This window comes from Mesoplodon densirostris, chromosome 15, assembly GCF_025265405.1.
Source record: "Mesoplodon densirostris isolate mMesDen1 chromosome 15, mMesDen1 primary haplotype, whole genome shotgun sequence".
Classification (NCBI taxonomy): Eukaryota; Metazoa; Chordata; class Mammalia; order Artiodactyla; family Ziphiidae; genus Mesoplodon; species Mesoplodon densirostris.
The window spans coordinates 52763074-52775645 of record NC_082675.1 but is presented as its reverse complement, the minus strand read 5'-3'; the positions used below and the strand labels follow the sequence as shown (position 1 = coordinate 52775645).

Sequence of the window (12572 nt, the reverse complement as noted above, 5' to 3'; positions counted from 1 at the left end):
TTCTATCCCCCCCAGACAGCAACTTCTGGGACTCAGGGCCACAGGACCCAAATGAATACCATTTACAGCTTGCTGGGTGGAGAGAGTCTGCTTCAACTCCCAGAGCTCAGAGGAAGCTTTGAGGCAGGTCCATAGCAGGACCCACCCGTGATAATGAAGAACCTGCCAGGAAGCTAACGTCCAGTGATCTTCGTCCGTGCCCTCAGAACGTGCTGTGGGTCCTGCATCCTGCCTGGCTCACCCATTTCCACCCACCCCCCTTTTCACTCCATCTTCCCCTCTTAGCAAAGTTTTTTTTTTTTTTCTTTAAAGTTAATTATATAAATGATACATGATACATGCTGGGTCTAAATGTGTCAAACAAAACAAAAAGTGTTAAAGTCATGGGAGACACCACCTACCCCCCCCCCTTTTCAGCTTGATGGGACCCTTGTAGACCTTGTACTATGGTGTAGGCACAAATTTGGGTGCATATGGGAGCCGGGGAGATGTCTCTGATGTATATACATGGCGTCTGCTATTTTGCAACTTGCTTCTCCCACCTGACAGTGCATCTTTCTGTGTTGGATATTTAGAACCATTTCATCTTTTTAATTGTTGTAGAGTATTCCACAATTTAAACATAAAAGCATTCTGGCACTGAGAAACCTTTAGACGGTTTTCAATTTTATTGCTATTCCCAAGAGCCACGGTGGACCCATGTCTCCTCCCCTGTGAGCACAAGTATACAGGCAGGGTCAGGCTTGGGAAGGGAAGTGTTGGGCCTGAAGGCAGGAAGAGATGTCTGTGCCACCAGCCCCATCCCCAGGAAGGGCGCTCCATTGTCAGACCTTCTCAAGCCTTCAGGTGCAGAGCCTGTACCACTCCCCCTGCCCACCCCCCTCTGCTGCCTTGGATCAGAATGTGGCTGCTCCCTGAGAGAACCCCATTTCCCAACTAGACTGAGAGTTCCCAAGGGGCCTCACTGGGCGTGTCTCTGGGGACACCTCAGCTCCGTACAGGAGAGGGAGCCTGGCAGATTTAGTGACTGCCGAGCTGAGGCCCCCCTGCACCGCCCTCACAGCTCAAAGCCCCCTCCTCCACTCATAGGAGAAGTGCAGATGAGGACAGGAAGTCACAGCTCGTTCAGCTAGTGTCCAGTGGGTGGGTGAGGCTTGGGAGCGCTCTCTCCCCTGGCCACCCTGGGTGCCCACCTTGGCCCCCACCCAGGCCCGCTGCCCTCTGCAGCACCCTGTGAAGGCAGACTCCCCTCCTGAAGCCCCCCCCATCCCTGCCAAGCTGCCGCTCCTTCAGGGTTCTGCCCCCAGCAAGGGAGCAGATGTGGTCCCTTCAAGCACACAGTCAGCTGTTAATAACTATGTGTTGTGTCCGCCTTTTTAAAAGAGCCACAGCAAGACAGCTCTCTCCGAGTGGACTGTCAGACGTGGCACCGGGCTGGCTGAAGACATAGTTTGAGGAGGCCAGGTGGGTGGGCACCAGTTGGCCCCCGTGTAAGGCTGGTCCCTCCTCATGGAGGCGTAGAGGGACAGGAGGGACTCTGCCTCTCTGACCCCACCCCCCCATCCACAGGAGTGACTGTGTTTACATTGTGCTCTGCGATTAGAGAGCCCTGCAGAGGTTGTTAATGCTCATTGGCTAGTAAGTCTCCCCGCCAGCCTCTGAAGGGAGTTAGAGATGAGGAAACTGGGACTCAGAGAGAGGCATCAGTAAGTGACCCCTGGCTGAGCACAGCTTCCTGTCTGGAACCATGCATCAGCCTTTTCAGGGGATGATCTGATGGGGGAGAGAGCAGGACGGTGACAGTTACCATACTGTCAAGCCCTGAGCAAATGGGCTCAAGGAGGCCTTGGGGACAAGAGCCCTCCCTCCAGGGCGGCCTATCAGCTCTCACCAGCAACCTCCGTCCTCCCACTACGGAAGTCCAGTGTGGCTCTGTGTCCTCGGGGCCTTGATCAGCTCCCAGCACCACTGCCATGTCCCCGCACCTCCCGGCACCCCCAAAGTAGCCAAAGTGTTCAGGATTCCATGCTCTTGACAAATATGTGTTGAGCTCCTGCCCCTTTCTGGGCGCCGAGAACTAAGCAGGAACGGAACAAAATCAAGTCCCGACCTCATCTGAGCCCGGGGAAACGCTAATCAAGGAACAAACACACAGTATTAACATGTCTGGGTGAGGGGTGCCAAAGAGAAGCACAAACAAGACGAGGGGTCAGAGAGCAGGCCTGCGTCCTGGGCAGGGGTGGGGGCGGGGGGGAGGAGAGGCTGCGTTAAATGAGGCCGTCAGGGGAGGCATCTCTGAGGAGGTCACGTGTGAGCGGAACCTCAAGGGAGTGAAGGGGCAGGCCGTGCAGACAGCAGGCCGGGCTCCTTCTGAGCAGAGGGAACCACCAGAGCCAAGGTCCGAGGGCAGAGTGGGCCTGGCGGGGCAGCGAGGCTGGAATGAGCTGGGTGAGTGAGCAGGGGAGGAATGGACGAAGGTGAAGTCAGGGGGTGCAGATGACAGGGGAAGTCACACGGGGCCTGGGGGTCCCTCAAAGATTCTGGTTCACAACACAGCTGTGAGCGCTCTCAAAAAAAACTGTGGCAGAAATGCCTGGAAGCTGGACATATGCAACAGATTCTTTTTTTTTTCCTTTCTGGAGCCCTTTCCTTGTTATCCTGGTCCATGGAAACAATGTGGTCATTTTCTCTCCTTCCTCCCTTCTCCTCCTCCCGCTCCAAACCTGCCCTGACCTTGTCCTGAGCTGGCTTGCACAGCGGCTGCCTCCCAGTTGCAGGCAGGCATGGGTGGAGGACAAGGCCAGTGAGGGGACAAGAGGAAAGAGGCCCTGGCAGAGGCAGGCGGCAGCACGAGGGACGACGTCATGGGGGCCTCTGACTGCTGTTCATTTTAGTCCCCCAGTGTCTCCATCAATAACCGTCTGCCACAACCAGGATGGAGGAGCGGGGAGGGGGGAGGAGGGGTGATCTGGGGTCTGGATGGGGAGGCATGAGATGGAGTGGGACGGAGGCTCCTTGGCACTCATAGCTCCTCCCAGCCTGGGACAGAGCTGGAGGCAGGGAAGGCAGAGAGCCGTGGCAGCTGAGAACTCTGTCTCCCAGCTTTCTCTCCCTGCTTCCTTCTGCCCGTCTCTACATCTCCCTCACACATACATTCCCTTCCATCTCCTCTCTGAAGCTAGGAGAGGAAGGGAGGCAGGACCAATTTTTACACTGGAAGAAGAGGAAGGGAGTTTGTATTGGGTGATGGAGGAGTCAGGAACTGCAGAGGATGCTGGGAGCACTCTTATGTCGAGGGAAACGAACGAGAGGCCAGAGCGAGCCTGGTGACAAGGCACCAGACTGGCACCAGAAGCCTACAAGCCTCATGAGAAGAGGGCCTGGGCTCCTGGACCTGTCACAGAAACTGGCTCAAGGGCACTCAGGAAATAGTTGATAAATGGCCAGGAGGATGACCACCTGGCCAGCTGTGGGCAGTCAAGAAGGGAGGTTGATTTAAGATGAACTAGACCAGTCAAGGTGGTCTGCCGGGAAGAAGTGGATCTTGATCAGATTCTTGAAAGATGGATGGGACTGGTAGATGTGAAAATGGGGAGAGAAGGCATACCAGGTGAGGAGATTGGAAAGGGGGAGAGCAAAGAAAGGGGGGCAGTGGTGAACACAGATGGTTGGGAGACCAGATCCTGGGAGAGAGAGTGAAACAAGGGAGAGAAAGAAGACAGTGAGACAGAGGTGGTGGCCAGGGCCCAGAGTGCCTTCTCCGGGGCCATGGTGGCTTTAGGAAGTCTGAGGCCACTATGGCCCTCCGGACGCAAGCCTGCTGCTGGCTGAAGTTGGCTTTTTGACTTTCCGTAAGACCCTAGGGCCGCCCAAGCCACACAGCCACATCTGGAGACAGAGGAAGAGGCCCTGACACGGAGCAGCTTGAGGGAACTCCCAAAAAGCCTCTCCCACCAACAAGTATTCTCTTTGCCTTGTCACCGTGCCTGAAGGGCCGGCATTAAAAAGTCACCGCTTGAGTAAGACACAGTGTTCTGTAAAATCCAGATTCCCCGGTGAGGCACTGTCAGAATCGTGCAAGGGGAAAACTGGACTGGACCTTGCAGACCACTGGATCAACCCTCTCAGTTCACACGTGAGGAGACTGAGGCGGGACAGGAGACTGCTGGAGTCACCCGGGGAATTAGAGGCAGAACAAGAGTCTCCAAGCCCTCCAGGAAGGGTGTGAGGATATCACTGCAGATGTGACAACCGACTGGGGCAGGGGACACATGGACAGCCCCATTCATTTTATTAGGACAGCCTGGCCTGGGGTCCTCCTTACACATGGAGCCTTTGTTTGAAAGGCCGAGAGGGTCCCTGCATCATCCCTCCTAAGGGGCCAGAACAAGAGTTCACGATGGAGTGTAACTAGAGGTGCTGGGGTGAGGGGTGGAAGCTGCCCCTTCTGGGAGGTATTGGGGCTGGAGCTGAAACAGAACAGCATCCGGAGGGAGGCAGGCGGGCACCTGGCACGCGGACAGGAAGAGACCCGCGGGGAGAGGGGGCGTGGCGGGGAGAAGATGCAGAGTGGGGAGACTTCACCGAAGGAGCAAAATAGAAAAGCAAGGAGAGAGACGAAAAGCAGGCACGGGAAAACGGCGAGGCAGGAAAGCTCGAGTAGAGCGCACGGGAGAGAAAGAGAGGTGGCGAGAGGGACCAAGAGCGGGGAGGGGCTGGAGACCGGAGGGCGGGCGGGAGGGCGCGTGGGCGGCCCGAGGGCGCCCCACTGACCCTTCTCGGCGCTTGCTTCCCTCCCCAGGCTGCGCTTTCCTCACCTACTGCGAGCGTGAGTCAGCGCTGAAGGCCCAGAGCGCGCTGCACGAGCAGAAGACTCTGCCCGGGGTAAGTGGCGCCCGCCGAGGCGCGAGCGACGGGCGCGCCGACAGGGGGCGACTTCGTGAGGCCGAGCCGCGGCGCAGCCGGCGGGGGCTCGCGGGCCCCGGTGCGCGGCGCCGGCCTTCGCTCGGGAACTCGTGCGTCGCCCCTTGGGCCCCCAGAAGCCTCGAGGCGCGGGGCTGGGAAGCGGGCGCGTGGGCGCTGAGCTCAGACCTCGCCTGGCGGCCTGCGCACTCGGCCGTCCAGGCCCGACGGAATCCGGGCGGGGGACGAACTCGGCCGTGGCCACAAAGCTCGGGCGCGGCTCCTCCCCTGACCCACCGAGGCGCCGCCGATCGGTTTTCTCCTCCGCGCACTACCCGTGCGGGCAGCCCGGGGTGGGGACGCGGGGTGCCTGGGGCCCTGAGACCCCGGAGCTGCCTCCATTGGGCTCGCCGGGCCGCCTGCGGCAAGGCTGCACGAACACCCACCGATCGACGTCGGACCCTCGCCGTTCCTGGGGTGGGGGCCGGGCCGGGAGGGAGGGGGGGAGGGAGTGCCTACCCGCCCGGGCTCGGCGCCGCGAGTGAGATCACCGCGGTTTTATTTAAGGAGCCAGCCCTCGTCTTTGATAAACTATCGTGCCTCAGCCCTGGTTTATAGCTTCTGTGCGGGGGAGAAGAGAATTATTTATGGCCCCCCTAACTGGGTGTGATATCAGCCATGGCTATTATCGAGGCTAGTTCATCACCATAAAATAAGAAGTGTTCCCCGGGTCAAGGGTCTGCGCGGTCTCTCCTGTGGGTTCAGAGAGATGGGGGTGGTGCGGAAGGAGGGGAGATATGCAGCTCACCGAGTATCTAAAGATAAATGGAAAGATGTGAGTGTTTGTGGGCGTAGTTTAAAGAATTTTAAAATGTACCGTGTTTAAGCTTATACAATGGACACTGCAGGGAAGCACATGTGTTCTGTATATATGCTCACCAATATTTACACATGCATGTTTACATTCTTACCAAGCAAACCGTATGTAAACACACGCTTCCATTTCTGCCCCACAGCGGGAAAGGTTAACCAGGTAGACAGAGAGAAAGCGCAACCAGGGGCGGGAGCAGTCTTCCTTTGCATCAGAGATCCTTCTTTACCCGTTTAGGGGTGGGGAGGGCCTTCCTTCCATTAAGATAGCCTTTGTATTGTATTTTGGTATTTGTGATTGCAAAGCACGAGGCTGAGTCATCTTAATAACACACCCGCGGGTGCAAATGTATGGAAATCGTGCACCGCACAGGTTTTTGTGTGGAGCCCAGCTCTGGCAAGGTGGCCATTCCCCAGTTGGTTTTTCAGTGGCGCAGCTACATGCACATATATTATAGTAATTACTTTCTGGGTGCCCTCTGTAAGATGGCAGAAATATGCTCCACATCACCCCATGTTATGTGTGAAGCGTAAAGCCATATTGTAAGATAATCAAAGGCTTCTGAGAAAGGTTTGTGCTGATTAATAAAGTGTTTGTGGTACTTTGGTTTGGGGGAGATTGTGATAGATATTTTAGAGCCACCCAAATGGAATAGAAAATACCACATTGTTATGGGAGGTCCTTCATCAGCTTGAGAGAGATTGCTGGGGAGTTTTGTGATGGCTAAAAACCTGGAATTAGATGGGGAAACCGAAAGAGAAGGTGGGAGGGGGAGGCTTGGGATTTTGAAGGGGGAGAGGCTGGGGACTGGGAGAATTTCAGTAGCAAGTGTGGATTGTTCAGGATCTAACATTAACTTGTGGTTGTTTATTTTACATATAATAGAATAGCTAAATGATGGAGTGTATTAGTTCTTTAATAATTTATAGAAATACTTTGATGTTGCAGTAATTACATTAAAGGTCACATATCAAAGGTAATTTGGTTGAGCAGCTGTGATGGTTTCTCAGAAGCAATCAATACCACTGTCCGTGGTGCTGATTTCACCAAGGGGCCTGCCAGATTAAAGAAGGCTTATTACCAGGCAGAAAGGCCCAAGGGAAATCAGGAGCACGTTGGAGCGACGCGCCAGCCCCCCTTCCACCAATAATTAACACTGTTCCCCATAATCTGTGCTAATCCTTCATACTGGGAGATCCAGTGGCATTTTTCTGAAACCACAAAGACAAGTTGGGCAAGTCTGGGAGAAAGGACAAAAAGAAAAACAAACCATGAATGTATGTTGGGAGGTGGGAGGGGTGAGGAGGGAGGCCAACAATGGAACTAAAACATAGCCTAGAGTCCCCTTGCAGTGCTTGGAACGCTGTCCTTTCTTCAAAGGCCTCACGGGGAGACTCATGCCCTCAAAGACCTCATCACAATTCTCAGGGCAGGCACAGCCCACAGGGGGAGGGACAGGGAGAAAAGACAGGATTGCAGCTCCAACTTCCCAGGGCACATTGTCCCCCCCCCCCCGACAAACTCACATGGGGATTAATGAAAAACAAAATGACCAGATTTTAAAGTGGAGTCATCGGGATTCCAGAAAGCAGAACTGGTGTTACTATTGTTGCTTGGTTCTCTCCTTTGAGATCAGAGAGAGTGAGACGCAAATGCTGGGAAGTGGCCCAAGCAGAATGCTCCACCCAACTGTATAATGGGTGTTCCCACCAGCTGAGGTGGTACTCACAGCTGCCTGCTTGGTTAGGGGGCAGAGGGAGACCTCTTCTTGTCTGGGGTGACCACACTAGGTGCCCTGGTGAGTGCACTCTATGTCTGACTAAGGAGAAAAAAAATTTAAAAAAAGAACCTGGAAACTGGTAACCTCAGCAATTTAGGCACTTTTCCAGACTTCAAAATCCATTAAAATCAATCCATTAAAATTAGCCCTCCACTTTCTCACTGAAGAGAGAAAGAGGGGAGAAGATGGTGCAGGCAGCCCACTCGTTTCCCAGCAAGTTACAGAGTTAGCATCCTGTTGGCAGCAAGGAACACGATCCCATTGTTTTCATGCGAGAGCTCATGCATGCACACACTGCCACCATCAAAAAACAGTAACAAAACAACAGAGACAGAACTAGAGACAGTGCTCCCACGTGTCCCCATTTAGGGACTGGGAAGGGGAGCTGACATTTCTCTTGGGATAAGTGGAAGCTCAGAAACCAGATCACAGTGGCTGTTTTTACAAGTCAGAGGTCAGTATCCCTCGGAACCAACCTAACCAAAGTCTCTCAGATGGCTGACCGAGTCATCCCTGGACCAGTGTTACAAATGGATTATTGTTTTTTAATTTGACACGCCTTCAGTGGAATGAGATTACTAAACCACAAAGCCTCATCAGGGTCCCTTCGAGCAGGGCCTTCTGCCGGCATCTAGGCAGAGTGATTCCACTTTTCTAAACTCACCGTCTCTCCCTCACACTCTCAATCTCACTCTCTCTCCTGGCCCCTAGCCCTCTCCAGCCCACCTTCTTCCATTCCCAATGTTTGTTCCATCATTTATAGGGTACAGTCAACATGGTTTCTCAGTTCATCAACAAAAATTTCCTGAGTCTGTGCTGGGCACTGTGCTAGGCATCCAGGCAGACACAGAGATAAGAAAAATGCATCACCACCCCCTCTTGGAGCTGTCCATCAAATTGGAGACAGAAGCCACACACACATCAATGATACAAGACAGCACGTTATCATAAAATGGGTAGAGTAGGAAACAGTTCAATGATAACAGTTAATATTTATTAAGCACTCACTGTCTGACAGGCGTGATGCAAGCACGTTACCTCCATTACCCCATTTTATCTTCGCAACCACCCTGTAAGGAAGATATCATGCGTATCCCTCACACATGAAGAGACCTGGGATTAGAGAGATTAAGCAACTTGCTCAAGGTGACAATATTACTAAATGGCCAAGCCAAGACCAGCACCTGATCTGCTACCAAAATCCACCTCTCCTTTCTAGGGCCACCAGTTGCTTTAGAGGGGACCTGGGTAGCTATGGGGTGTAGGAGTTGCTCAGAAGTGTGTTCAGGACATGGGCAAGGTGGGAATAGAGAGCTGGGAGGAAGATGGGTGTGTCAGATGAGAGCGCTGGTCTGAGAACTAGCCTAGAAGACAAGGCACGCGTGACAGGTCAGGAGCCGTGAGCTAGGCAGGAGAGGTCCACTTGGAGAGCTCCCTGGGGTCTGTCTGAGTGTGCACGGGAGGCCTATTGGAAGAATCCTGTTCCTTAAAATAGTCCCCTGCTGCTTAGTCCCAGCTCCCCCTGCCTTTGGGACTTTTCAGGGAATTGTCTTCCAGGAAGAGCCCATCTGTTTCCAAAGTTAGGAAGGTAGGACCTCTGGGGAGAGACTCCGATCAGAGAAAACCAGGCTACGTGGCCAGCAGTGGCCAGCACTTTGCTCCTGTGGAAGCAGAAGAGGCTCCTCACCAGGGCTGCTGAGGGGGGAAGAGGTGGGTCCAGTTAGCGGGAGGCCTGAAAGCGGGGAGGAGAGAGAGCTGGCAGGGGGGGAGTGGGAGCTGTATCTGCTTGGTAAACATTAAAGTTCCAATTCACTAGTTAAAGATTGGCTTTTGTGCCCTCACTCCGGCAACCTGAGAATACAAAGCAAACGCACACAGTCCTCCGTGGTTGTCTCCCACCCGCACCCCTCGCTCGGTTCAGCCTGGTAGACAAGCAGCATCGCTGCCATCACAGCTCCCGACTCAGGTCCCCACCACTCAGGACACGTCATTTCCATGGAAATTCAATGTGACCTTCTTTGAGTTTACCAGGAAAGATGTTAAAATGGAAAAAAAAAAAAAAAAAAAAAAAAAAACCTCAGTTGGATTTCTAGCACTGCTCTCTCAGGATGTTCTCCTTTCTCCCCCTGCCTCCCATTTTCATTTTCTTAAGTCTCACCTTCCCTTCCTTTCCTTCTCCTCTTTTCTCTTTATGCCTGTTTCCTCCTCTCTTCTCTCCCTCTGGTCACTTTCCTCTTCCTCTTTTCCCCTCTCACTTCCCATCCTTTCTTCTTTATCCTTCTCACTTGACTCTCCCGTCCCTCTCCTCTCCTCCTCCTTCCCTCACGCTCTCCCTTTCTCACCTTCTACCCACCCCACCTCTACCTTGACACCCACAGGAGGCTCTCGTGGGACCGCCACCAGCTTTACTGGGACTTCCCTGCTGAGGCCCATCTCCCTCCTGACAGCCCCACCATAGAAGGATCCATCTAATTTTATGTACAACTGTAAAGATGAATGATAAGTAGAAAGGATGCAGGCAAGAACAAGATGAATAAATTATAAAGGGCAAATGATGACAAGACAGGGGTCCCCAGAGACACTGATATGATAACAGAAACTAAAGATGAATTTATGATGGATGTACTTAGCATGTGTGGAGGCTGTTAATTCTTCAGGGTAGTTTTACAACTTCTAGTGATTAGCACAACCAAAGTGTTTCATTTTAGAGATGTGATGCATTTCCACCTGTCTGTCCTGTAGGCACAGTGTTGGCTTTTGTCTCTATACGGTGAGTTGGGTCCCATCAGCACGTATCTCTGCTTCTGATGGTGGGGTCACAAGCCAGATCCCTGCGTAGCTCCAGCTTCCTGGTCCTGTGGTCCTTCTTCCTGAGTGTATTGGTTGGGGGGCTGCTGTAAAAAAGTCCCACAAACTGGGTGGCTTAAACAACAGAAACGTTTTGTCTCACAGTTCTGGCGCTAGAAGACCAAGATCAAGGTGTTAGCAGGGCTGGTTCCTTCTGAGGGCTGGGAGGGAGACTGTTCCGTGGCTCTCTCTTCACTTCTGGTAGCTTCGGGCATTCCTTGGCTGGTAGGTGGTGTTCTTATGTCGTCACATTAACTTCCCCGTGTGCGTGCCTGTTTCTGTGTCCAAATTTCCCCTTTTGATAGAGACATCAATCATATGGGATTAGGGCCCAGCCTAATGCCCTCATCTTAACTTGATTACATCTGCAAAGACCCTGTTTCAAATAAGGTCACATTCCCAGGTACCTTGGGTTCGGTCTTTAATATCTTTTGTGGGGAGGGGAGGACCCAATTCAACCCGTAACACTGAAAAATGGGCAGCCCTATGGCTCTTCCATGGCAGGGAGAGAAAGGGCTTCAACGGTGTTTGAGTCACTGGAAAGGGGGAGGGGAGTCCCACCAGCCCTTCCTCTGCATCTCCCCCCACCCCCATCCTCATGCTCTTTTCTTTCTCTCTTGGGGAAATATCTTCCCTCTTTCCCCATATTCTCTAAAGAGAACTATTCATCTGTCCTTTTAGGGCGTTGGGTCTTAACAGAGAACACTTTTGCCCCCCTGGGGACATTTGGACACTGTCTGTAGATGCTACTGGAATCTAGTAGGTAGAGGTTAGGATGCTTCTAAATATCCTACAATGCACAGGACAGCTCCACGACAAAGAAGTGTCTGGCCCAAAATGTCAGTAGTGCCCAAGAGCCTGTGCTGGGACCGAGGGCAGATGGAAAACGCACAGTGAGGCCCTGGGGTGGAGCTTCCCTCTCACTTACCCACTGCTTCTCATTCACCTGGGGGGACAAACCCCAGGGGTCCTTAGAGTGTCAGAGGTGGGAGGGTTTGTCAAGGGGCACACACTCAAACGGTGTAAGCACAGAGGGAACCGTGGGCAGCAGGAGAGGGCAGAGCCCCCTTCCAGGCTTAGAGATCATTTCTGGTTGGCCATTCACACACTCCTATCTGCAGGAGGCCTAGTTTCAGCACCAACTTCTAGCTCAGTTTTCTCATTTTACCCACAGGGAATCTGTGATCCGAGGGAAATGAGTTGAAGTTCGCTTGTGACAGAGCTGGGACCAGAACCCAGGCCTCCACAGCCCACCCACATGTGGGGTTTCTCCAGCCTCTCCCTTTGGAAGAGTCCCCATCCTGACAGGAAGCAGGCCTGGCGGGAACGTGTCCAGCCATCAGCCCCTCACCCCCGCCACAGACCACGCCCCAGGCTGCGGCTGAGCGCACGTGGACCCCTCCCGGCTGGCTCTCCCAGCAGGAGGGAGCACTGAGTTCCAGGAGAGAAGGCAGAAATGCTTTAAATCCGGACTCCAGGTGCCAGATGAGCTACATTTGCATCCGCGGCACGCTCAGCTCTTGTCTCTCCTCTTCACACCGGTCCTTAGTCCCACCTCCCTCTGCTTCCATGGAGAGAGTCTTCACTCCCCTTCCCCCTTCCCACAGAAACGTCTTGAAGCCCTCCTCCCACCGGGGCTGTGCCCTGTGTCCTAAGTTGTGCTCTCTTCTCTTCCCTGCCCCTGCCCACACTCTCCTGAGTGTGGAGGTGTCCCCATTTTTCTGGCGAGGGACTCTCACACCTTCTCTGTGGCCTCCATGACAGAACCCAGGACCAGCCGTGGCCTGTCCTCAGCAAGACACCCTCACTGATTTGTCTCAAGGACCCAGAGAGCCTCATGTCCACAGCCACCATCTCTAACTTGGAGGGATAAATAAGAGGCCATGTGAGGTGATGGTCAGAGCCTGGGCTGGAGTCAGGGAACCTGGGCACCAGGTCCCACCTGCCCCCAAACAAACCAGGTACTTTGGGCAAAGCGCTCAGCTCAGAGCCTCCCTGGGCCTCCCCCTTCTGGACTGTGGAAGGAGGCGGTGGGCCAGATTGCCTCCGGAGCCCCTTCTAGCTCTGACATTCTTTAAAATTCTAAGAATAATAGACTTGGCATTACTCACATTACTCACATTACTGAAGAAGACAGGGAGAGGAGGGGAGAGTGGGAGGGTGAGGAAGATA

At 53.6% G+C, this 12572-nt stretch overlaps 1 protein-coding gene across 14 annotated transcripts in view; it reads left to right on the top strand.

The window, feature by feature from the left end:
- The window catches only part of CELF4 (CUGBP Elav-like family member 4), a 299458-nt gene that overhangs the window by 71428 nt on the left and 215458 nt on the right, over window positions 1–12572 (top strand). For all 14 annotated transcript variants that reach the window (XM_060119060.1, XM_060119057.1, XM_060119055.1 and 11 more), the window contains exon 2: window positions 4802–4884. In XM_060119060.1, coding sequence (XP_059975043.1) covers window positions 4802–4884 — 83 coding nt within the window. The remainder of the gene's footprint in view (window positions 1–4801; window positions 4885–12572) is intronic.